Source organism: Manis pentadactyla, chromosome 4 (assembly GCF_030020395.1).
Source record: "Manis pentadactyla isolate mManPen7 chromosome 4, mManPen7.hap1, whole genome shotgun sequence".
In the NCBI taxonomy this organism is placed as follows: Eukaryota; Metazoa; Chordata; class Mammalia; order Pholidota; family Manidae; genus Manis; species Manis pentadactyla.
The window spans coordinates 199,198-224,003 of record NC_080022.1 but is presented as its reverse complement, the minus strand read 5'-3'; the positions used below and the strand labels follow the sequence as shown (position 1 = coordinate 224,003).

At 59.5% G+C, this 24,806-nt stretch overlaps 2 protein-coding genes across 10 annotated transcripts in view; both read right to left on the bottom strand.

Moving 5' to 3' along the window:
* AGRN (agrin) overlaps positions 1-14,104 on the bottom strand; it is a 31,278-nt gene extending 17,174 nt beyond the window's left edge. For 5 of the 9 annotated variants that reach the window (XM_057499563.1, XM_057499565.1, XM_057499564.1 and 2 more), the window contains exons 1-3: positions 13,803-14,104; positions 11,495-11,756; positions 153-200 (exon numbers count right to left, since the gene is read on the bottom strand). In XM_057499563.1, the coding sequence (XP_057355546.1) occupies positions 153-200; positions 11,495-11,756; positions 13,803-14,006 (514 nt within the window). In that variant the 5' untranslated portion in view covers positions 14,007-14,104. Of the gene's footprint in view, positions 1-152; positions 201-750; positions 973-11,494; positions 11,757-13,802 lie in introns of those variants that run through there. The other 4 variants (XM_057499566.1, XM_036882601.2, XM_057499568.1 and 1 more) reach the window with 3 other exon arrangements.
* A 2,133-nt stretch (positions 14,105-16,237) lies between these two features.
* Positions 16,238-17,398, bottom strand: ISG15 (ISG15 ubiquitin like modifier). The gene is made up of 2 exons (XM_036882779.2): positions 17,264-17,398; positions 16,238-16,799 (listed from the first exon to the last, which is right to left on the bottom strand). Exons 1-2 carry the CDS (start codon positions 17,318-17,320, stop codon positions 16,317-16,319), a joined length of 540 nt encoding a protein of 179 aa, XP_036738674.1. The 5' UTR covers positions 17,321-17,398; the 3' UTR covers positions 16,238-16,316.
* Positions 17,399-24,806: the final 7,408 nt, after the last annotated feature.

Sequence of the window (24,806 nt, the reverse complement as noted above, 5' to 3'; positions counted from 1 at the left end):
TCTACTCCTGTGGATCCTCCAGGAAGGACCCAGGCTCCCTCACCAGCCTCCTCCCTGCCCCAGATTCACCTATGCGTACCCCGAGAGTGCCACTGGCCCTCCAGGCACAGACTCCCAAGCTCAGCCTGCCATCAGCTGAAGCCTCCACTCACCGTCCAGAGGCATCGGAGGGGCTGGAGTGAAGTGGGTCCCAGGTTTGTCTAGAACAAAACAAATCTCCAGGTTAGGCCCCTTGAAGCAGGCCCTTCATAGCCTGTCCCTTTACCCAGCCCAGAGGGGCCACCCCTGCCTGCCCACATCCCTTTCCTGGCCCCTGCTTTGAGTCCTGAAGACTGGCTGAGGCCCATGGGTGGACAGAGACAGAGACCCTTGCTTTTCTCTGCCCCTGCAGCTGTACAGTCATGGCCTGGTGCCTGTTAGGTGGGGGCCTCAGCAGCAAAGGCATGAGCCGTAATATTTCGCTAGATGAGCCCAGCCCTAGGCCCTGCCAAAGCCCCCACTTCCAGGGTGGCCAGCTGCCCCCTTCCTCCCCAGCTCCCCAAAAAAGTTGCTTTTGCAGCTCAGGATAAGGCTTTGCCCCCAGAATCCAAGGACAGGCTTTGCAGGGCCCAGGGATCCAGGGGATGGCCCATCCTGTTCCCAGAAAATGCAGGTTGCCCATCTAAATCCCGTCACAGCTAGTGGCCTGAGACCCTGTCTGTCACCCAGTCCTTGTGGCTAAGGCAGGGTCACTTGAGCCTGGCCACATACAGTTGTTGAGGAAAAGCAGCACCGCAAAGCCCAGCGTGGACGTGGCCAGCAGGATCAGGCAGACGTTGCACGGGATCATGAAATACCGCACCAGCAGGGAGACACCTCGCTGCTGCCGCGGGTCCCGCTCCAGCGGCAGGGGAGGCATGGCCCCAGGCTCCTCAGCCCCCACTCGTGAGGTGTGGGGGATCCTCAAGGGGTGCCCTTAGGCCTCTTCGGGGCTACTTCCCCCATCCTGGGACCCCTGGGGCAGCTGACGGCAGCTCTGTTTTCAAGGTTCGGCTTGACACAGCCCAGAGGGCGCCAAGCCCCCTCCACAGCCCTCAAGACGCATGATGGGAGACGTGTAGGGTTCTCCCGGAGTAGAAATCCCGAATTCGGGCTCAGAGGGAGGTGGAGGAGGACCCCAGAGCCGGCGGCTCCCCTGCTGTCCGCAACCCCTCCGGGCCTGGGCCGAGGCTCCAGCCGCTCTTCGCGGGTCCCCGGCCGCGATGTCCTCCCGAAGCCTCTGAGAGCCCGCGGCCCCCAATCCTGCCCACAAGGCCGGCCCGAGGGGCGCTGGCTGCCGGCGAGCCCTCGCGCAGGGGGCCCTGCAGGGCACGCGGCGGGTCCCGGCGGCTCCGGTCCCGGCAGAGGCGGAGCGGCGGCGGCAGGAGCGAGGATAAAGGGCCGGCGGCGGGGGGCCGCGCCTCGGCTCCCGCCCCTGGGCGAGCGGCGCCGGCTCCCCTCGTCCTGGCCAGGGCGCCGCGCACAGACAAAGGAAGACGCCTCCAGGGACCCCGGCGTCCGCGGGGAGCCGCGGCTCGCGGCGCAGAGGAACTGGGCGGATGGGGGCGGGCGGGCGGCGGCACGAAAGGGGCGCGGGGCAGCGGCGGAGGCTGGGGGCGCCGGAGCGGGGCGGAAACAAGGGCCGGCGCAGGGCGGACAGGTGCCGGGCGCGGGGCTGGGCGCGGCCGCGGGTGGAGGGGGCGGGGCCAGGGGCGGGGCGGCTCCCCTTCCCTCCCCACGCGGCTGGGCTGGGCCCGGGGCGCGCGAGAGCGCGGAGGCTGCGGCGGGGAGGCAGGGGGTCCGCCGGAGACCCCGCGGGGCGGCGGGGGTGCGGCCGCTTGCGTGTCGCCGCGCGTGCCGGCGGGGCAGGGCCGACACACAGGTGGGGACGCACGGCGGGCCCGCCCCTCACTGGGAACAGCAACACCTCAACGTCCCGCTCACCCCGGACTCCCTTCCGCGCGGCGAGGAACGTGCAGAGCAGCCGCACGTAAAGCTTATGCAGATAACCGTGGGGCTCCTGCCGCTGTTAGCGACTCCGCAGCACCCCCAGAGGCAACCGGGAACGCCGTGACGTCCCACTCAGGGCACAGGGACCCCCCATTCAGGAGCCGGGCCTCTCTACATCCGCCCCTTCCCCAGCCCCTGCCCGCTGGTGTCACATGCCACCCTCCGCGCCCAGGATCCCAAAGGCGACCATCCTTACGCCCAACACGTTCACTCCCCTGCACCCCATGCAATTCCCGGAGAGGGACTCTTAAGTCCCTACTGCCACACCCCCCGCGGTTGGACCCGTCCAGCCTGGACCTGGTCACGGGCCCCTGCAAGGACATCCACCCTAATCAGGACCCCACCCATCCCAGGATCCCTCCCGGTTAGAATCTTTGAACGGCTCCTGACCACCCCAGTTGTAAAGACAGTAACTGCGCCACTGTCGCGCCCCCACCCCCGATTCAGTCACACCAAGGCACTCAGGCCCCTGGAGGAGTATTTGTTGTCATCAGCCAAGATGCTGCTGCCATGGCCACCAGTGCCGACCGGGGTCACTCAGATCTCATCTCAATCCATCTTGGGATATAAGCACTGATCGTGCCCTCCTCACTGGAGTCCTCCCCTCAGGCCTTTCCATGTGCCACCCCAACTCCACTCATCCTAAATGGCCTGCCCCAGGCCATCTCTGTGCCTCAGCTCCCACCAGGCCTCCAGCGGGACCCTCCCCAAGGTCCCTCCAGCCCACTTCACAAACATGTCCCTGGACAGCACCCCTCTACCCGTCTCTTACCTCCCCCAGCTGGGGCAGTCCCTGCCAGCCAGCACCCCACTCTGCCAGGCCTACCTCCTTGGACTCATTTCCACCCCATGGCCAGGCACACTAGGGCCATATCCCACTTGGGGCCAGCTTGCCCCATCAGGGTCCACCCTCCCTCATGGCAGTGGTCTTCACACCACAGAGCCCTGGAACCTGAGTCTCTAAGGACACCTTGCAGGAAAGGACAACAGGCCAAGTGGTTTCCCCAGCACAGGCTGCAATGGCCGTCTCTCAGAACACCGGGAGACTGGCTGGCCTCACTGCCTCCTCAGGGGAGCCGCCATGCCCCCTCACCTCACAGAACCTTGGCGCTGCCCACACTACAGACAGTGCTCCCCCGGGCACCACCCTGGAACTGGGCAGGGCCTGACTTTTTATCTCCTCAGGGCAGGACTTGGCCCAGAGCCCAGAGACTTGCCCAGGTGGGTCACATTTTCCCATTTACTTCTCACTGAAGCCCCCAGGGCTGCATCCTTGGCTCAGAGAGGCCCCCACGATAGTGCCAGGGGCCACACCTCAGGCAATGCCCTGTCCTCAGCTGCCACCGCAGCTGTGGGACATCATGGGTGGCTGTGCAGGAGGAGGGCAGGCGCAGGAGCCAGGGTGTGTGTGGGGATGAACCTGGGGATCAGTGGGGCTGCCGGTGGGGGCTGGCAGGGGAGGCATCCCCCACACAAAGACCCTGGGTTCATCTCTGCCAGCAAATGGACTGGCCTTCCCATGTCACCCCTAGCCCACTGGGCAAACACTGGGGTCGGGCTCAGCGCCTAACAGGACTGGCCTCAAGGAAGGGTTTCAGGCAGGCAGCCTGATCCCTCCCAGCTCCAGTCAGAGTCTGAGCCCCCCACAGGGGCTGGATGTCTTGGGAGAGACAAAGGGCCATTGAGGCCGCAGACCTCAGTGGGGGTGGGGGGGCAGGGGCGGAGCTCAGGCTACCCAAGCTATTTTGGGATTTTCAGACTCAAAATCATTCAGCCCTTGCAGGCTCACACCCCATGAAGGAACAGAGGATACACTGAGCCAGGAATTAGCCCCCCTGGCCTCTGGAAATACACGCAGAAACATGAGATTGCACATGTGCAGTGTTCTAGGTCTCATGCATGCAGATATGCATGCACACCCACTCAAGTTTGCACAGCCACTGGATGTCACATACTCCCTCCACACTCACCTGCATGCAACACGAAACTTGTTCCACACATGACACACATTGGTGTGCCCATCTGTACGTGCATGTGCACATACACAGCTTCCAGGTACTTCCCATGTACCTTTGAAAGGTGGGGAATGGGGTCTTCACAGGATGGGGAGTCCAGGCTGCTGGCGACCCACTGGCCCCTTTCTCATGAAAATGACCCCGCCCTCACTGCTGAGGAACCGCTCTGAAAGGATGGGGTGGGAGAGGGGCAGCACCGCCCTCCACACAGAGTGCACCTTCGGGAACACACACCCGCTGACTTTGGGTCAGCTGAGGGTGAGGTCCTTCTGCCTCCCACCCCAGGGGATGTTGAGGCCGCATTGCACGGACAGGAAACACGGTGGCCTCAACCTTCAGCAGTGGAGGCAGGCTGACCACGTACAGGTGTCTGGTTGCCCCAGAGGGGTAGGGGAAGAGAATGGGGCTCGAGCAGTCCTTCCCCAGCCCCAGCTTCCCAGGGTCCGTCTCAGGTCTCAGTCCCCTCCCCCTCGGCCTCAGCGGACGATGGGCATTCCACAGGCGCTGCTGGCAGGGCCGGTGGCTGGAAGGAGGCACATGGGGCCCAGGCCACAGATGGCTTCCTCAGGTGAGGCCAGGAGGTGCCTCTGCCGGACTCTGCAGGCGGTGTGCGCCCACCCAGCCAGCCACCAGCCAAAGCCCACACTTCTGACAGTTAGTTGGGGCTGCCAGGTGGTGGGATTAAATGAGTTTTAGGAAGGGCTCAGAGGAATGGCTCATCAGGCAATGGATGCGGCCGCCTGGGAGGGAGCTGCCAGACCACTGCCCTCGGCACCTTTCCCTCTCCCACTTTCTCATTACTCCTGCCCCGTGTGTCCAGGGCCCTCCCTCACCCGCCTGTCTCCTCCATGGGCAGGTAAGTGCTGGAGGCATGTACTCTGGGTCTGGCAGAAGAACCTCCATACAGAGGCGACTACACAGACCCAAGCGAGAACTGGCTCAGGAGACTGAAGGAGGCCGGGCGGAGCCGGGCGGTGAGGCCCAGGGTGACGGGGCCCAGCGGCGGGAGAGGAGCAGCCAGCCGGCAGACCCCGAGGCCTGGGAGGGGCAGTGCGGGAAGGAGCCCCGCCCAGGGCCAGACACCTGCCAGGACACGGGTGCAGCCGCCAGGGGGCGCAGTCTACACAAAGAGGGGGAGAGTGGGCGCCCGGAGAAAGGTCGGGATGGGGTGGGGCTGATCCTTGCTCTCGGTCCCGCCCGTCCAGGGCAGCCCAAACCCACCCGCTCTGGCCAGGCCCTGCCCTCTGGGAAGAACGCGAAAGCTGGCGGAGCCAGGGAGGTGCCCAGGTCGGGCGGCGTCCGGTGAGTCAGGAGACTGTGCTCCCGCTGAGGAAGGGCTGTGCGGGGCCGGGCACCGCGGGGAGGATGCAGGACGCACAGCTGCGCCAAGGTCTGGGCTGGGGTCGTGTGTCACGGCTGGGTGTCCGGATGAGGAGGAGTGGCAGACAGTGCAGAGGGCAGAGAGGCAGAGAGACCCAGAGAGAACCGCAAAGGTGGACGGCAGATGCAGAACAGGGCCAGTGGAGAAGCCACGGAGCAGGCGGAGCTTCTCCCAGAGGAAAGAGCCGCCCAGCGGCACAGGTGCTGCAACAGGTGGGGGCCCCACTCAGGTCAGCCACTCTCCCAGCCTGCACTGGGGCAGCCGACAGGTTTCCTGCCCCGTCTCCACACCTGCTCGGCGGCCTTTCCTCCCTCACCCAAGCCACCATCCGCTACTCCCCACACCCACGGAACCTGGTCACACTGTCTTTTCTGCCCAGGGTGCCTTCTGCCTCCACCCCCTTGACATGCAGCTCAGCCCCGGCGTCCTCAGGAAGCCGGTCCAGAACAGCATCTGGGCCTTCCCAGGCTCATGTGGCTCTGCTGCTGGGCCGTGAATGGACGCGGGGAAGAGGAAGGATGCAGAGGAGGAATTAATGGACTGCCAGTGAGCCTCACTGCTGCCCCCCAGGAAGAGAAGGGGCCCAGAGCCCCGTCCAGTAGGCCGATGGGCCTCAGTCAAGCCCAGACAGTGCTCTTATTTCTCTAGAACGTGCACTGAAGCCTCCCATCTGTGTGCAGGTGCCTCCAACAATCACACCAGGCTGCCTGCTTCTCCCAGAACCAAGGCTGGGTGACCAGGAGGCAGCTGCTAAGGAGAGGGGCCACAGACCTGCCTCGCCGACTTCCTAACTGCCCTGCCACCCCCAAGCCCTGTGTCAGACTCAGGGTCTGACATAAGGGGACAGAAAACCTGAGTTCTCACCACAGCCTTTTCATCTCCATCATTGAGACACCACTGTGGTCCCTCCCTGAGATACAGCCTGCAGGAGGAGGTGCCCAGCCCTTTGCCAGGCACAGGGGGCCTGGTGGGACACTGGGCAGCAGGTGGGGGGTGGACAACTGACAGCAAGCAGAGGCCAGTACTCACACAAGACAAAGGGCTGGAGCGCTGCTCCAAGCCCCCAGGAATGTCGCCACCGCCAGCCTGTTGGCACAGCACCTGCAGGGCCCCCACCCTGGGCCAAACCCAGGGAAACAAAGTGGGAAGAGGCACAGGCCACCAGCTGGGCTTTGACAAGAAATCTGTGCACGCATGCACAAGGGCAGGCCACACAGCTGGAAACAGCCGGCAGCCTGTGACGACAGGGAGCCCCCCTCTCCCACGCCTCCACGCCATGGGGGGAGGTGGCCAGGAGGGGCCATCTTCCCCTTTCCAGGTCTGGCTGTAAGCAGCCCCTGCCAGGGGGCCTTCCTCAGAGGAAGTTCTCAGGATCTGCTCTGGGGGAAGAGGCCCTTTAAGAGCAGCTTCCCTGCCCACCAGAGGCCTAGGTCGCCCCTCCCCAGGCCCCAGCCATAACCTGGGATGGAACATGAGCCCTAGGTGGACCCATGGAGGCACAGTGCCCCCTCGGCTGAGGTATAGCACTGCCATCAGGTGACCATTACTGGGGCACTCTCTCCTGGCTCATTTCTCCCACCTGTTCCTCAGGTGGGAGGTGGGCACTTTCTTGGACTTGGGTGTTGAGTGCTACTAGGGCTTCTGTGGGGACCGTGCCGCACCCCTCAGGAGTCTGTATGGGGAGCCAGTGGTGAGAGGGATGCTAGGGCGGAGAGCAGGAAAGGGAGTCCTTTCTCCACCCCCAGGCCTCTTGGCAAGGGTAGAACAGGTGGGGGGGTGGGAGCTGGCCTGGGTCCCACAGGTGGAGGCAAAGGGCTTGAGAAGAGGCCTGTTTCTACAGCTGTTTTCCATCCTCCTATGGTGGCTAGGGGCAGGCTTTGATTCTCACAGGGTCAGGGGGGACAACCCTGCAGGAAGGAAGTAGAGCAGCCAGGCCGGAGGGGGCTGTACTGGACTGCCTACAGTGAGGGGTGGTGGGAACGACCTCTGGCTGGACTCTTGGCCCATGCCCCCACTAACTTCTCTGGGGCAGCCCCATGCCACCCCTCTACTCCCTCATCCCCAGCCTGTGAGGGCCCCAGCAGGCCCCAGCTGGAATATGCCCAGTCCAGCACTGCTGGGGAGGTGGGGGTGGGTGCCAAGACAGAGAGGGAGAGGGCAGTTCCCAAACAACTTCTTTTTCAATTTTCAAACTGCAGGGGAGGATGAGGCTGGGGTTCTTCTCTGGGTGGGGAGTGAGGGGGTGTGGTGGGGTCTGGAAAAAAAGCAAGAGCTTTTTCCACCAGCTCAACCCTGCCCAAAGGGAGGGCATCCCCAGGGAAGCAACGGGGGCTAGCTCTCTGGCTTCAGCCCCCAAGCCCTCCGGGGGCCACCCCAGGGCGTACGCCCCAGCGCAGGGCAAGCCCAGGGGAAGTCCAAGCTGGAACAAGCCTGATCCTGCCCACTGGAAGCTCCAGTCACTGACCTCCTGGCAGGGACCCTCAGGAGGGGCGAGGTCAGCATAGTGCGGCAGACCCCCTCCACCCCCTGCTGCAGGAGGGAGGGGGAGAGAGTGAGGCACAGCCTTGAGCCTGGGCCTGCCTCCTCAGGGCCAACCTACCTGGGGGAGGGCCCCGAGGGCACCAGGTGGGGTCTGGAGGGGGTGGGGTGAGAACCTAAGGTCTAGAAGGCAGCAGAGGGAAACAGGAAGAGGGAGAAGCCACCTCCTCCCTCAGGCAGAGAGGAATGTGGGGGGTAGGGCAGGCTCTGAGGAATTAGGGGGGTGCAGAAGGAGCCAGTCCCAGCCCTGAGGGAGGCAGTCCAGAACCCTCCCCCCCCTCCCCTCCCCCAGACATCTAGCTGCCCCTGCACCGTGGACGCACACCGCCTGCACCCCCAGCTCGGGGCCTGTGGGGCCTGCACTAAGGCAGGGACCCAGCCTGGCGGGAAGGGAGGGTGTGCGTCAGCATCATCTCGGCCAGGCTGGGCCAGGGAGTGTGGCTGCCAGGACCCCTGCTTCGGGGCTGGGCAGGGCCATGCTGGGCCAGCGCCAGACTCACTCCGACCCAGTCCCTGTGCCAGGCCCTGGCCAGAGCAGACAACACTTCCTTTCTCTGCTCCTGGCTTCTAGTGGGGCAGGAAGGTCCTTCAGCCAGGACTGCATCCTTCCCGGGGGCTTCGGGGAGGCTCCAGCACCCGTCTTCATGAGGTAGGGTGGGGAGGGCAGTGTACTGTGTAGGCAGTGCCCAGCGCAGGGCAAGGTGGCCAAGGGCTGGAGAAGATGCCCACTGAGCTGCCAGCCTGGGCAGGCTCTGGCTGTGTGGGGGGGCTGGCACTAGAAGAGACCAGGCCACTTTCCTGACTTAGCAGGGGGTGGGGGTCTCCTGGAAGGGGCTGCCCCAGAGCAGCAGGCATCCCTCAGCCAAAGGTGGCGCAGAGGGAGGGACACATACCTGTCTCAGTTATGCCAGGAATGTGGCTCCCCAGGCGGAGGACAGGGGGAGGAGCCTTCCTGGGGGATGGAGGCTGGGGAAGGGGCCCACTCAGCAGAGACAGGAAGACCCTGCAGACCCTCAGGAGAGACCGAGGGGGGTGCAGAGCTGTGGAGCAGGTGTGGCATCTGCAGCAGGTGCCCCTGCAGCACACTCAGGGAAGCAGGGCCCAGGCGGCGGGGAGAGGCGCAGGCCAAGGGTGGCTCTTCAAGTGGTAACGCTCAGAGGACGTGCCCTCACCTCGGCGGCTCTGGGCCTCACAGGGGGAGAGGTGGGCCCAGGACAGGGATTCCCTGCACACTGTGGGACCTGGTGGTCTTGGGTGACCTCCAGATTAGTGGCTTCCCAAACTTCACCCTGGGTCCTGTGGGGCCGGGGCAGCTGTAGGCCCCTGGGAGCAGAATGGGGAGAGGTCAGCTCAGCCCAAGTCCTGTTCATCTGTCCCACTCACTAGGGTGAGGCTTTGGGAGAGCCTGGGGTACAGTCCTAGGGTGGGGTCTGAGGTCCTTACCTCCTACAGAATAGGATGTGGACCCTCCTACCCCCAGCCAGCCATCTGGCAGGGTGGGCACAGTGTTCCTACCCTAGGCCTGGCCCTAGTTCTAGGGGACCTGTCCCTCAGGCTTCAGGGAGTCTCAAGGGGGGCCCCTGGCCCCTGGAACTTCAGCCCCCCAGCCCACCCCCCATGGCACCCTGGTCTGCTTCCAAAGCAGAGATCGATGTTACCCAGGTCAAAACTTCCAGGGCTCTCCAGAATCTTAAAAGGGAGCCCAAAGTCTGCATTCTGGGCCCCTCCCTTCCCTGGGCCTTCCCCTGGACCCTGGCTCTGTCTGCAGGGCCCCAAGCCGGGGTCGCGGTTACTTCTCCTTGCATCCCTTTCCCCCAGGCAGTCCTCCCTGGCAGGATCCAGAGGCCTTGGCCCTTCCTGGGGCTCACCCCATTGCTGAACCCTGTGAGTCTCAGGGCCACCCCATCCCCAGCTGGCACTCAAGTCTTAGACTGCTCCTGGGTGCTGGCTGTCCAGGACAGATGGCTCGCCCCACCCTGGTGGTGGGGGTCTCCCTCTGTGGGCCCTCCTTTCCAACTGTCCCTTTGCCCAGCCTGGCATATCCAGAGCCAAGGCCTGGTACGGGAAGAGTGGGTTTTGTTCTGCCTGGGGTGGCCGTCCTGCCACTTGCCCTCTGACCCCACAGAAGGCCTCAGTTATTCAGTCACAGACCCTTGGGCTAAACCTGTCCAGGTATAGAGTTGATGATTCGCCCTCCTGATCATTCAGGGACAGGGTCTTTCTGCAGCCTCTCTGGCCTCTCCTGACACCCCACTTATCCCCACTGGGCATCACCGTCCTACATCTTGGACCACCTTTCCCCAGACCATACGATTCCAAAGAAGGGCCAGGGTCTCAAGTCCCCCTCTGGTGGGAGAGCCGGGCTGGGACGGCTCAGCTGAGCCAGTGCAGGGAAAGGACTGGGACACAGTCCCACTGGTTTCTCTGGGCGATGCTGCACCCTGGGACCCTGGACACAGCCCCAGGAGCAGCTGACTACAGAGGCCATGGGGCTCCCCGTTTCACATCCTGCCCCTCCCCCTGCAGGCCGGATGAGTCCACCACCCAGAACCCCACAAAAGACCAGTCAGCACCAGAACAGTGAGTTAGAAGGCGGGGCTTCCCTGCTGGCCAACAGAAAATCAGAGGGACAGGGCTGCACTCCTGGGACAGGAAGTCACAGACCCTTCCCACTCTCACTGCCCTGGGGAGAAAGCACTCTCTCCGTCCCCTACATACATCCCTTCCCAGGCAGCCATGAGGGGACAGACAGGATGTGGGGGCCACGGGCAGTGCCTACATTCATTCTCCCTGCCACATTCCCCAGCCAAGGATCTCAGCCCACAGAAGGGACTGTCCTGCAGCAAAGGTAGGGGGAGCCTGGGTCACATGATTCCCACTCGCCTCCCAGGGCTGGGTTGAAGGTGTGTTCTTAGGCCACTCAGAAGAGACATGTGGGGACAGGAGACAAGACAAAGTTTCCTCACCTCAGTTAGGGAGTCCCATGCCCAATCAGACCTCTAGAAGCACCCCTCCCCACAGAAGAGCCCCCTTCCAGAAATAACAGGCCTCTCAGAACAGAAAGGAGCACCCTCCCAGCCCCTGTGCCCCACCCGGAGGGATGTGCTCGACATCTGGGATCTGTCCAGACATATGTTTGGGCTTCTGCAGGGACACAAACAGCTGGTGTTCATTCACCTGGTTCCAGCCTCTCCCTGAGAAAAGGACCGTTCAGGATGGGGTGTGCAGAGCTGGGGAGGAGGAGGGGATGGGGAAGAGTCAGAGACCTGTCCCTTTGTAGGGCTGGGACTTGCTTGGCTCCAAGACAAAAAATGTTGGCATTGCCAGGCATCAGTCAGGGACTGAAGGGAGTCCTGCTAATGCCAGACTGGAGCCGACCTCAAGACAGCTAGAGACACAGCTGGGGAGCCGGGCTGCAAGGCACCCTGTGGTCTAGCCTGCAGCAAACCCTCCTCCGCCCCCCAGGGCACAGCAGGGCTCATCCGGGCTTGCCCGCCTGCTGCCCTCTGCCTTGCACCAAGTCCCCACACACCTTCTACGCAATGCTCCACCTCCTCCAGATTCCTCAGGGTGATGCGCATGAGGCTGGAGTTGAGCATCAGCTCATTCTTGTGGGCTGGCCACAGGTATGGGGGTGCAGGGTTCACAAAGAAGATCCTGGTGTCCCCAGTGGACACCTGGTTGTCACAGATGAGGGGGTCTCCAAAGCCGCCAATCACCACCTTGTTGCCACCATCCAGCAGGCTCTCTTGGGTCACCACGTCTCTGCCCTTCAAGTACCGCCAGACCCGAACCTAGGGTGAATATGGGGGGGTGGGTATCAGTGGTCCTTTTCCAACTCGGGGAGGGGGCCACAGAGACCAGGGAAAAACACCAGACTGAGAACCTGGGCTGCTTCTCTTCCCACCTCAATCGCTCAGGCCAGCAATTGAGAGGTGACCCAAACCCTAGCAGGGCTATGTGGAGATCTTCAAGTCTGCCCCCGGGAGGGAGGCTGCACAGAAGTACACACCCGTGATGGATGCCACTGCCCACGTGTGTCACCTACAAGGACACGTGACCTGTGAACACATCCCTCCTCCAGGTCTAACTAACTAACACTATTCCAACAACATCCATCTCAGCTAAGGCTGGATATGGGAAGGGGACCCACCCGGTCTGGGATGCCTGCCTTCCATGACCCACTCTCCCCATCTGCCCATTCTCTACTCCAGGCCCTCCCCCCAGCAAAGCCAGGAGCAGCTACCACAGGCTGTGGACTTTCAGGGCTCCAGGACAGCTTGGCTTCTGGCAGCCCTGTGGGTGGGCTGACACCCTCCCCCCAGGAGGTAAAAGACCCCTTCTCTTGCCAGGCTCCTCCAGGGAGTGCAGTCACTGCAGCCTGTGAGCGGTAGAATCATGTTTGGGCAGCACAGGCCGCCCCACCTTCCACACTCTCCTTTTAGGGCCCTAAGGGCACCTGCTCTCACAAACCATGCCCTGGAAGGCCCACAGCCTACCCACGGGCACCTAGGAGGTTCAGGGGAGCTAGGTCTGAACAGGCTGCCTTCAAATGAACAGGGCCACACGGGCCATGTGCCTGGGGGATATATGCCCACACATTCCCTGAGAAGAAGCCCCTTTCTTCAAGAGCTCTGGAGGGGGGAATTCTGGAATGGGGTCGGGAGACAATGGTGGCTCACTCAGTCTACCTTCCAGGCCCCTGCTGGGATCTCTCCACCCTGCACTGGCCTGGGTGAGCCTGTCCACCACCCTGCCCCAGACACACAGTAGGCTCTGGAAGGACGATAACCAGCAGGGGGAGGGCTGGGCAGCTTTCATCGCCTCCCCCCACCCCAGCCACACCCAGGAGCGGCGGGGAGGAAGTCAGGAAAATCCTGCAGGGAGTTGGCAAAGTGCCCTAGCAGAGGTGGAGGGGAGGGGTCCTGGCGGGGGATCCCAGCTGTAGCCCACACAGGCCAATCTGAAAAAAGCTGCCATCCTCCCCATCTCCATGGAAAAGGAATGATCCGATTTCTGGTCAGGGAGGTGGTCTTAGGGGCCAGGGGGATAGGCTCTGGGTCCGCTGAGCCCTCCCTAGGGACAGATTTTGGGGAAAACCCCACCCTACCTCCCCCAGGGGGCTCTCAGATCCAAGTGAAGAAGAGCCCGGCAAACCTCCCGGCCCCCTGCAGCCAGGGGGGATACAGGTCTGCCGGCAGCAGGATGGCTCCCCGCGCCGGGGGCTCAGCGACGGCCCCCCCCCACAGTCACTGCAGCGCCCCGCCCCGCAGGGTCCCGGGGGGTGGGGAAAATAGGTGCGCACCCCCCTCCCTGCCCAAACCCCATGGCCCTAGTGAAAGCTCTGGGGAGGGGGCGCAGCACGGACCACAGCGCTAACTCCCACATCCACTCCGAGCAGAAGGCGTCACCTCCTCTCTTCCTTGTCCTCTTCAGTTGGTGGGCAGAGGGTGCGGGAGGCACCCACTTTCCCTGGAGGCGGCGCACTTCTTCCAATAAGGGAGTGGGCTTGGGCTGGAGAGGCAGGCGCGACCGGGTCTCCCGGGCCCGGGCGCGCGCGGTGGGCCTGCAGTGGCGCCGCGGGAACTTTCCCTCCGGCGCTCACGAGTCTCTGGGACCTGGCCCACCACCCGGGGCTCGGCCGTCGCCAAGGGAGCGGGAGTGTCTGGGGTTCGTTCCCAAGGCCTGGGGCGGGGGTCTCAGCGGGGCGGCAGGGATCCCAACGGGAGGAGGGCCTCCGGGCTCAGAGACCGGGATCGCGGGAAGAGGCCCCCAGCCCCAGGTTTCCAGGAGGGTTCAGAGTGGGGTTCGGGATCCCGGGGATCCCGATGGAGGCCCACCTTGCACGAGTACGTGTGCTGAACCGGGTCCACGTTGAGGATCTCCTCCACGGTGCCAGTGAGCACCACGTTCGCCTCCTCCTCCCGCCGCTCCAGCGCGCGCTCGGGGCACGTCCCGTCGGCGCCGGGCAGAGCGCGCACGGCCACCACCAGGAGCAGCAGCGGCTGCAGACGGGCCCAGCGGGACGGACGCGGTCTGGCCATGGCGCGGGCCGAGGCTGCGGAAGGCTGCCGGAGCAAGCGCGTGGGACGGGCCGCGCCGGGGACGGGACTGGACAGGACGGGACGCAGTTCCCGGGAGGCGGTGGGAGCGCGGGAGGCGGGGCGGGGGCGGGACCCGGGCGGGACCACCCCCTCCCGCCCTCGGCCCGCGCCCGCCCCCCGCCCGCCAGGCGCCCGGCGACCTGTGCCGGCCGCGAACAAAGCGCCAGGGCAGCGGCGCCGGGCGGAGGCCGGGCCCGGGGAGGGAGGGGGCCGGGCTGGGTCTGGCCGGGGTGGGTGGTGGGACTGGTCAGGGCGGGGGAGGGCGGTCCCGGGTGCTCCCTCCTCTGCGGCGCACCCCCCCACGGACGCCCCTCCCTCGCCCGCACGGACGTCTCCTCCCCCCAGGAAATGCGGCTGAAGTCGGGTTAATGCATAATCTGGAGGCGACGTGACGGGACTTCCAAGGGGCTCCAGACCGCGCCGAGGCTGGGGCGGCGGGGTTCCCTGGCCGCGGGAAGGGACAGCCAGATCCCGGAATCCCACCGCCCCCTCGGACCCTGAAGGGCTGCGCTCCTCCCCCAGCAGGAGGAACCTGAGGGGGTTCCCAGACCCTTGCTGGAGGTGGCGGAAGCTCGGTGGGCCACGGACCCCCACTGGGTCTGGCGCGGAGGCGGCCCGGGCGCCACGCCCCCTGGGCGGCCGAGGACTGCGGTGATTGGTTAGAAGGAGCGCAGGCCCGCCCACCTCCGTCAGCTAGCGCCCAGCGGCGGGGCAGGCGGCTCCCCCTGCGGTCTATAAGTCTAGCAGCTGTAGTCGCGGGAGGGTGGTGGATGGCCGGTCAATCCTCCCCGCAGCCCCCAGACCCGGAGGTAGGTACACGTGATAAACTGAGGTCCAGAGAGTGCAAATTCGACCCTGGCTCAGCCGAAGGTCGAGGAGGACGGAGAGGGCACCGCTTCTGCTTCTCCAGGGCTGAATCTGCGGCGCACCCCCTCACCGCAAGTCAGCCACAGATCTTCGAGCCGGAAGCAATGAAGGGCAAGCAGAAGAGGCCCCTCTGGAAGAGGACCCTGCCTTGCCCAGGCCCTGGCGAAGGGGGTCAGGAAAGGAGGGTGGCACCAAGGGTGTGTGCTCGCACTTGCTAAATTGTAGTACAACAACGAGGTGTGAGGGTGGGGGCCCAGGAAACAAGGCTGGAGCCAGGACACAGCACCGCCATACACACACAACTCCTGCATATCTACACAGACGGGGGCGGGGAGGTGTCCCTAGCCCAAATATGGACACACACACACACACAAACACACACAGACCAGAAAGGGGCTTCTGGGGCTCCAATCCAAATCCCCCTGAAGAGTCTGAAAGCTGAGGTCTGAGTGTTCCCAGAGTCCATGAACTTCAGTCCAAAGAGGTGTACGTTTGGTGCCCCGCCACCCCCACCTTGCCTGTGTCCAAGGCTGACTCAGCCTAGTTCCTGCGGGGCACATTGAGAGACTGGTGTAGAAAGAAGCATGCAGTGTGGAAGTGGGTGTGACTTGTGCCAAATCAGGTGACCCCCATCCAGAACGAGCTCCTGCGCATGGAGGAACCCCCATTCCAGGTGCCCCTATTGCCTGTGCCATGGCCTCTCCTTTAGGTGGAGCCCTGAAGGCGGGTGTATTTCCCAGTAAACTGTCTCCATTGGCCAGTTTGCCCCGATGGTGACAGTGATGTGTGTTCTCAAGGCCCCTCTCCGGACCAGTGCAGGCTGGTGGGTCCCGTCGGAGAGGCCACCACCCCCAGCTGGGGTGGAGGAGCCTCCCTCACATGCATCCAGGCAGGCCCTCAGGACTCACCCCCTCACCACCGCACCGTATGGCCTTTGGGACCTGGCCAGGCCTTCCCCTCCGTGCTGTCTGCTCATGCAGACAGGGGCATGGCAACCAGTTGTGCAGAGCCCATCACAGCTCGACCTGGAGGTAGCAATGGGCTCCAGCAGAGAGGCCTTTCTCTTTCTCTAGAAGTTAATTTCCCAAAGGTGTGGGGACACGTCTTCGATTTATCGGGGGTTTGGGAACACTATTTTGTTACCCCCATGCTTGTCCCTTAACTTGTCCCCAGCCTGCTGACCACCTAGCGACCCGGGACCCCCTTAGCGTACTCCATCCCTCTCCCCTCCCCCTCCTCATCAGTAGGGGTGCATAACAGAGAGGCGCGGGGATGCTGTGGGAATGCCATTGCCCAGGAAGCCATTTAGCTTTGCATCTGTTTTTATTATCCGCACTTGGTTGGTAACTCGGGTGGGGGGCCCTCAGAGCACCCCTCCTGGCCCTACCCTTCCCCCCCACCCCCACGCAAGCGCAGATTCATGAACACGGTGCCCTGGGGCTTGAGGCCGTACTCCCCCAACTGGTGCTGGTCCTCCAAGGACTTCCCCTCGAAACTCAGCCAGAACTGGTCCGCCCGCGTGCTCTCCAGCCGGCACACCTGCTGCTTCAGCTCCGCCACGGTCTGCGTCAGCCGGATATCATAGGCGATGCTGCGACCCGTGTTGTTCCTTACCAGGATGCTCAGGGGGGCGTTGCAGTTCTGCACCACCAGCACGACGGTGCAACCAGGGCGCAGGCCCTGGCTGACTAGGGGGATGCCATCCTGAAGCTCCACACCAGCTGGGTGGGTGGCCAGGCGCTGCTGGAAGGCAGGTACTCCAGTTTTCTGGGCGATTTGTTGCTTCAGCTCGGATGCCAGCATGGAGTCCTGCAGGCTCACCAGGAACACCTCTCCACTCAGTGTCTTCACCTTCAGGTTCCTGCCCTGTAGACATTGTACAGGCTCAGAGACCCTGGCACAAGTCATGGGGCCGGTACACACATGGCACTGGCCTCAGGGCAAGCCCCTCAGGTTGGGGGGGTGCCCCCACTACTCCTTCCTGTCCACCCACCAGGAGAGAGGCCCAGGCGCTGCAGTGCCCGCAGGGGTGTTTCTAGAAGGGCAGCCAGCACCCACCACCATCACGGTGCCTCCCTCCACCTGCTAAGATGTCCCTCTGTGCCAACTGCAAGGGATCTCAGGGCTGGCTACTGGGCAGAACGCACCTTCCAAGATCCAGAGCCTGACGTCACAGGGAGTCCTGTCCGCCCCTCAGCTAGGAACCTGGGAGAGCTCTGGGCAGCCCTGCTTGCCTGGCACACAGTAGGTGCTCCACCCCTGGGAGACCCCCACCCCTCACATGTCACCTGCACAGAGCCCACCTGCCTTTCCTGTCACACCCTCCTCACCATGGCTGTGGGCTCTGGTGCCAGGTCCTCTGTGGGCACTGATGAATTCGCTGCCATGGGCTTCCAGCTCGTGGTCGCTCAGCCCTCTTATGAGCCAGAGCAGCGCACGTCAGGGGGCGGTCACAACAAGCTGCTGAGTTCAGCTTCAGTTTCTGTTTCCTTTTCCCAAGGCACCTCCCGGGGTGAGTAGCAGAAACAAAACAGAACAGCAACGATAAACGTGGAGGGCGTGGCTCTCCACCTGCCCAGAAGCTCAGGAGAGCATCCTTGCCCCCAGGGGTATGCGATCAGAAACCCCCTAAACGTCCAGCACTTCATCCTTTACAGGGTACCCAAAGCCGTAGTAACATGAATGACTGGAAACTTTCACTTTTGACTTACCAGTTTCCAAAATCAGTAAACTTGAATAACAATGTCATGGTTAATTAAAAAATAACATAAAATAGTGACAGTCCAGACTACCCAGAGATCATCACCATTGGTTTAGGACAATATGTGTTCAGAGTTTTTTTTTTTTAATGAAAGAGATGTCTTTTATTTTCTACAAAAATGAACTTATGGATGCTGTCTAGAAAGTGAAAAGACTATTCACAAAATGGGAGAAAATATTTACAAATCATGTCAGATAAGGGTTTAGTATCCAGAATATATAAAGAAGTCTTAAAACTCAACAGCAAAAAGATAAACAATTAAAAACAGAGAAAAGGACTTGAATAGGCATTTCTCCATAAACTATATAAATGGCCAAGAAACACATTAAAAGATGCTCAATGTCATTAGTCAATGGAGAAATGCAAACCAAACCACAGTGAGATACTGTCACACTCTCTAACATAACTATAATAATAATTTTTCAAAAAGAATAACAAGTGATAAAGATGTAGAGAAACTGGAACCCTCATACACTGCTGATGGGAATGAAAAATGTTACAGTCACTGTGGAGAAGTTTAGTTATTCCTAAAAAGTTAAACAGAGTTTTCTTATTATCTAGCAATTCCACTCGGAGGTGTATGCCTAAAAGAATTGAAAACAAGTGTTTAAAGAAATACTTGTAAGCAAAGGACACCATCAGCAGAACAAAAGGCAACCTACAATATGGAAGAATATATTCATAAATGATTTATCCAAAAAGGGGTTAACATCCAAAATATGTAAAAAGTTCATATGCCTCAATGCCATAAAAAAATAACCCAATTTAAAAATGGGTGGAGGATCTGAACACACATTTCTCCAAAGAAGAAATACAGATGACTAACAGGCACATGAAAGATGCTCCACATTGCTAATTTTCAGGGAAATGCAAATCAAAAGCACAATGAGTTATCACCTCACATCAGTCAGAATGGCCACTATCCAAAGGACAAGAAATAACAAGTGTTGGCAAGGATGTGGAGAAATGGGGACCCTCCTAACTGTTGGTGGGAATGTAAATTGGTGCTGCCACTGTGGAAAGCAGTATGGAGGTTCCTCAAATAACTAAAAATAGAAATACCATCCCACCCAGTAATTCCACTTATAGGAATTTTCCCAAAGAAAACAAAAATCCCTGAATCGGAAACACTTAAGTGTCCACCAATAAATGAATGGATAAAGAAGATGTGGTACATATGCACAATGGAATATTATTCAGCCATAAAAAAGACATACTGCTGTTTGCAACAACATGGATGGACCTAGAGGGTACTATGTTCAGTGAAATAAGCCAGGCTGAGAAAGACAAATACCACATGATTTCACTTATTTGTGAAATATAAATACAAAGCAAAACAGAAAAAACAGCAGTACACTCATAGACACTGAGAAGGGACTGGTGGTTACCATGGGGGATGGGTTGGGGTGGTTAGATGGGGAGGGTGAGGGGGCTAAAGGGGCACAACAATTCTCAGTCATAATGTAGGTTGGTCAGGGGGATGCAAGTGCAGCATGGAGAATATAGCCAATGATTTTGAAACATCTTCCTACATTGACAGATAGTAACTGCACTAGCGGGGGTGAGAATTTAATAATATGGTTAACTGTTGAACCGCTGTGTTGTATACTTGAAACTAATGTAAGATTGTATTATCAATGATACCTCAATCAAAAAAATAAATTTTAAAAAAGAGGGCTTTATAAAATAAAAAGGAAAATAATGCTGAATCATACTTTGAAAAATATGGTAGAAATAAAATACTGGACAAAAAAATTAAGTAAATAAATAAACAAATACTCGTACACGAAGATTCATAGCATCACTGTTCACAATAGATAAATGGCAGAAACAGAACAACCAAACCCATCACTGGATGGATAAACAAAAGGCGGCCTATCCTCATGATGGAATGTCATTCAGCAGTGACGAAGAGTGAGGCACCGGTCCATGCTATGTTATGAGTGAGCCTTGAAAACTTTATGCTAAGTGAAAGAAGCCAGACGCAAAACACCACAAACGGTATGATTCTATTTCTTTGAAATATTCACATAGAGACCAAGAATAGGCCAGTGGTGTGGGGTGGTAGAATGGGGAGTGATGCTTATTGATGAGGCCTCCTTTGATGGCAAAGATGTTGTGGAGCTAGACAGAGGTGATTAATAGTTGTACAACAATGTAAATATACTAAATGCTACTGCATTATGTACTTTAAAATGGCTAACTTTGTGTTATATGAATTTCACCTCAATAAAAGATGGAGGTGAACAAAAATAACATACTACTCTCACCATTTTGTAACCTGCTTCATTCATAACAGTGCATCATAAACATCTTGTTATAAAGTTTTGTGCAAGTTGTTTTAATGGCTGCATATGTTCACTGTGGCATTAAGACTCCATTATAGTATACAGTGTAGTTTAGTTAGACAATCCCATATAGTTGAGTATTTAGGTTGTTCCCAGATTTGCTATTGCAAGCAGCACATAACATGCATTAAGTTAGATAAAAATTAAAAATAAATAAAATTCAAATACATACAAAATAAATAAAGTTTTAAATAAAAGGTAAAAGACGGGAAAAAATAAAATGTTTTGAATATGAATCTTGACCATTCCATTTCCCCCCTTTAAAAAAATCTCATAGGGCACCAAAATAGTTTGCACCAAAAACAAAGAAGTGGTTTTAAATTTCTTTCTTTTTATTATTTAAAGTTTATATCTTGAGTCATCCCTTGCATCAGTAATATTAGTGTTATAAAAAGGCCATAAACACTTATTAAAATAAAGAATACAGAATGTGAAAATCCTTCCAATCTCCCCCCCAGAAGACCTATATGTCTTCTGATTTATCAATACTGATATATGGTCCTGGAATCTTCATTTTCTTTTAACTACTTCATCCCATGTCACCAGTTACCTTCCTGCTTCTGACAGTGGGGGACAGACGCAAAGGCCTCCGGAGGCAAGCCGGCACAGCCTGGGGAGCATGCCTCTCAGTGCCCAGGGGCTGTCGTGACAAGCAACGGCAAACCGGGTGGCTTTCAACAACAGAAATGTATTTCCTCACAGTTCTGAAGACCAGAAGTCTGAAATCAAGGGGGACTAAATAATCAGGATTGTTAGCTGGTCTCAAAATTCTGATTACTTAACAAATTCATCTTCCTTACTTTCTGCTTAAAATCATAAGCCTAAATATTTTATTGAGTATGCATTTGAATTTAGAATCTCAAGGCTAATCTGATATAACATTCTAAAGCATAAAACTATATGAGTCTGGCTTTTTTTTTTCACAACTTTCATGAATTGTGGTTGACATACAGCGAGCTACAGTCTGTGATGTGCAGTGCAATGAGTTCCTGCACAGGCGCTGCCTGTGAACTCAGCACACTGTCAGGGCCTCTGATTTCGTTCTTTCTTCTCTCTACCTAATTTTGACTTTTGGAGAGTCACATAAAGCCTCAAGAAACAGGGCTGCCTTCCCGACGTGACTCCCAGCTGGGAGAGCCCGGTGGGGCTGAGGGTTAGGGGGTGACTCACTCCCCTGGACTCCTGCATGGTGCTGTTGGGGGGATTGCCCTCACAGAGGCTCTCGTCTCCCGGCCCAGGACCTTCCATGTGGTGCAAGCCTGCCAGCCCCCTCAACAAGCTCATCTTTTTGTTTTCAGTCAAATCTAAATCCTTTTCCCTTTCCATCCGGCCCACAGCTCCCTCCGAGACCAGCATCCCGGACAACATCCGACTGGCTGGAAGCCCTTGGTCCCAGCTGGAAGACGGGGCTGGGGCTCTTTGCAGTGAGGGCGGGGCTGCCCCACAGGTGTCCTGACAGACTGACCCCGGGGCACGGGTATTCCACGCTTGCTGAGAAGGTATCACAGACCTTGTTATTCACGTGGTCATCAGAGGCCCCCGGCCATTTCTTCAGGAATAGGTGTTGCTGAAGCCTGATTAGCTATAAACATCTCCAGCCTGGCTCAGTGACGAGCCAGCCCACCCTTCCCACATTCTCACAAGGAGAGAAGTGTCACCCACTCTTTCTCACGCCACAGCCTCACCACCTGCTTGGCAGGCACACCCCCTGCCCAGCCTTGGCCCCGTGATGGTTGCCTGTGGAGAGCAGGAACTGGTACGAGGCGTGCAAAGGAGGCTGCTGTCTCCACGCTGACCCGGTGGGCCCGGGGTGGCGTGCACCAGAGGTGGTCTGTAGGGCAGGAGGGAGGGGAAGTGGGGTCTGGGATGGGGAGGCCATTCTAACCTGGGGGAGACAGTGAGCCGGAGCTGGGGTATGGCTCTGCTCAAACCCACAGGACCTGCTGAGGTTGAGGGAGGAGCCGATGTGCCCGGTGGGAGCAAGGAGGGACCCAGAGGCCCCCAGCCAGGTGGGCACAGCTGGGCGCAGCATCCCCACCCGGCTCTGTGCTAGGGCTGCCGGAGGCTGGAGGGCAGACACAGCCCGCTGTCCTGTGTGGTCACCTCAGGGTCAAGGCAGATTGACTCACAGTTTGTCTTCTGAGTTCAGACCCAGTGAGCAGAGGGGTCTGCAGCATGGAGACCCAGGGCCAGCTGTGCCAGAGGCTGCCGCGGGGAGCTGGGGCTTGGACTGTGCCCCAGTCAGTCTCCCTGATGTCCACTGCCACTGAACGACACCTGCACTCCCCTCTCACTCCAGGTCCAGCAGGGCAGCTGCAGTCACCGGACAGATCCAAGGTGTTGGAGGACACAACCCAGAGAAAGCACAGTGGGAGGCACCCACAGCCCCCCCTTTCCAGGGGAGAGGAAGAGTGGGGAGTGAGGAAGAGGAGGGGCCAGCCACCTGGTGTCCCTCTGCCCTGTCCCTAGGACACAAAGCTGGCTGGTTCTGAGCCAGGATCGCTGCCTGACACCCATGGGGTCTGGAGATCCTGCCCTGAGCCACACCTCACAGCTGCCTCCCTTCGCTAGTAACATCCGGGCCTTGGAGCTGAGGTGGGGAAGGGGAGGCAGAGGTGGGGAGTCGTGGGGGGAAGGAGGCAGAACCCACTGGTCCCCAGTGTTAGGAAAATCATCCCAAACTTGGAACTCAGGCACAAGGAGCCTTCCTGGCCTCAGAGGCCTCCCTGGGGTGGCTTGGCTGATCTTGAAGTCACAGCTCAGCGTGGCACAGACAACTGTGGCACCTCACAGAAGGCCTCCATCTCGGGAGAACAGTGTGGTGTCTGCCGGCTCTGAGCCTGACCTGCACCCCTCCCTCAGCACCTGGGAAGCAGCCCCTCAAAGCCTCACTGCGGAGCTAAACAAACACTTGTCATGTGTTTGTGCTGCATTTGCATGGAAGTCATGAATTTTGCCTGGAGAATCATGTTTTGGTGTCAGACCTTGGAAGACATGCCCCCACTGCCCCTAGTGTCGGGAGGCGCCGTCTCTGTCACTCATTCTCCTGGTCACGTCTTTACAGAGCATACATGGCATGCCAGGAGCACCGCCTGGCACCATGGAGCTCACCTCCCAGTGCTGTGGACGCCGGTGCAAGAGAGAAGTGGGGGCAGAAGGCACGTGCCACCAGAGAAAGCTTGAGAAGGAACGGCAAAGCCCGAGAGGGGGACGCACATCCCGATGGAGAGGCAGAGGAGGAGAAGCCAGAGTGGCCTTTGTGTGAAGACCTCGGGAATGGCGGTTGGGCGTGGAGAAGTGTGGGCGAACAGATGGCCACCAAGCCCAGTGGCCTGACCCAGCTCAGGCCCAACGGGTCATCACAGCCGCTGTGAGAGGACCAAGGCTACGGCTCGGCACAGAAGCTGGAGATTGGTCAGGAGCTTCCACAAAAACCCAGGCCACAGGTGGTGGTGGATTGGAGCCGTGGGCGAGCAGGTGGTCAGGTGGGAGGGAGTCGGTGTAGAAGTGACAGGAGGGCCAAGGTCGGAGCTAGAGGATGAGGAGACAAGAGGAAATCAGAGAAGCCAGGGAGGGGTGGCAAGGTGAGGGGAACAGAGGTCAACCCGCCAGAGAAGCCAGGGAGGGCCGCGTTCCTGCAGCAGCTGCCTCGGTCGCCTTGGCCAGCCACAGGGACATCCTGGTGACCCTGAGGAGGGCAGTCTCCATGCAGTCAGGGCAGGCACCTGGCTAGAGAGGGGAGGGGAGGTGCTGGTCCCCACGGCGGGCGGCCTGTTCTGCACGACAGTGAGCATCAGGCGGAGTGCGAAGGCAGGGGTCAGGGTGAGCAATGGCGTGCCATGCTTCTCTGACATGAGCAGCGTCGTGAAATTATCCCATAGAGAGGCATCAAGGGGTCGGGATGGGGGGCGGAGGGGCCCAGGCGCCTGCCCAGTGCAGGGAGCACCAGAGTGAGGGGCTCGCCCTGGCAGAAGTCCTGGCCTACAGGCCTCCACATCCTTACCATCGGATCAGACAAGAGCAGGACGGAGGCAGCACTGGGGCTTCCGGAGAGACCCAGGTGTGAGAGGGTTTTCCAGGAGTAGGCTAGGAGTCCACCAGGGCTTTTGTCGATGCCTGGACAGAGTCAGGGCCGCCTGAGGCCCACAGTCCAGAGACCAGGAATGTCCTTCACCCTCCTGCCATGTTGGCCAAGCCATGTGATGAAGCTGATCCAGTTTGCCGGGGAGGAAGCCACACAGCCCAGTGACATGGCCCAGGTGTGCACAGAGGGCTCCACTGTGGTGCCTCCAGGCTGGCTGGCCTTGGCTGATGGCAGCTGCACGGGTGAGGCCCCTGGGGAGCCCCCAGCACCACCCAGCCCCACCCACTATGAGAGAGAAGAGGCAGGCTGTCGCTGAGCCGCAGGATAGTGTGGGTCTCACACAGGTTCCGAGTGAGCGTGATGGGCGAGAGGAGGGAGGGGGGCGAGGCACACGCTCGGCCTGGCAGGGAAGGGTGTCGCGGTGCGACTGAAAGAGTGGAGGGTGCCGGCTGCAGGGCTGGGAAGTGCCTAGGAGCGTGAGCCTTGGGGTGAGGCTGTGCAGGCACCGCGGTCACAAGAACAGAGGTGACCAGGCGGACAGTGGGGAGATTCGGTCCCTATCCAGAAGTTGGGAGGATGTGACTTCCCAGACGGAGAAAGACGTTGACTACGCCACGCCGCGGGAGCTGCTCTTGCTGCCCACTGTTGGGGTGGCCAAGGGAAGATGTGCCGCTCCCGTG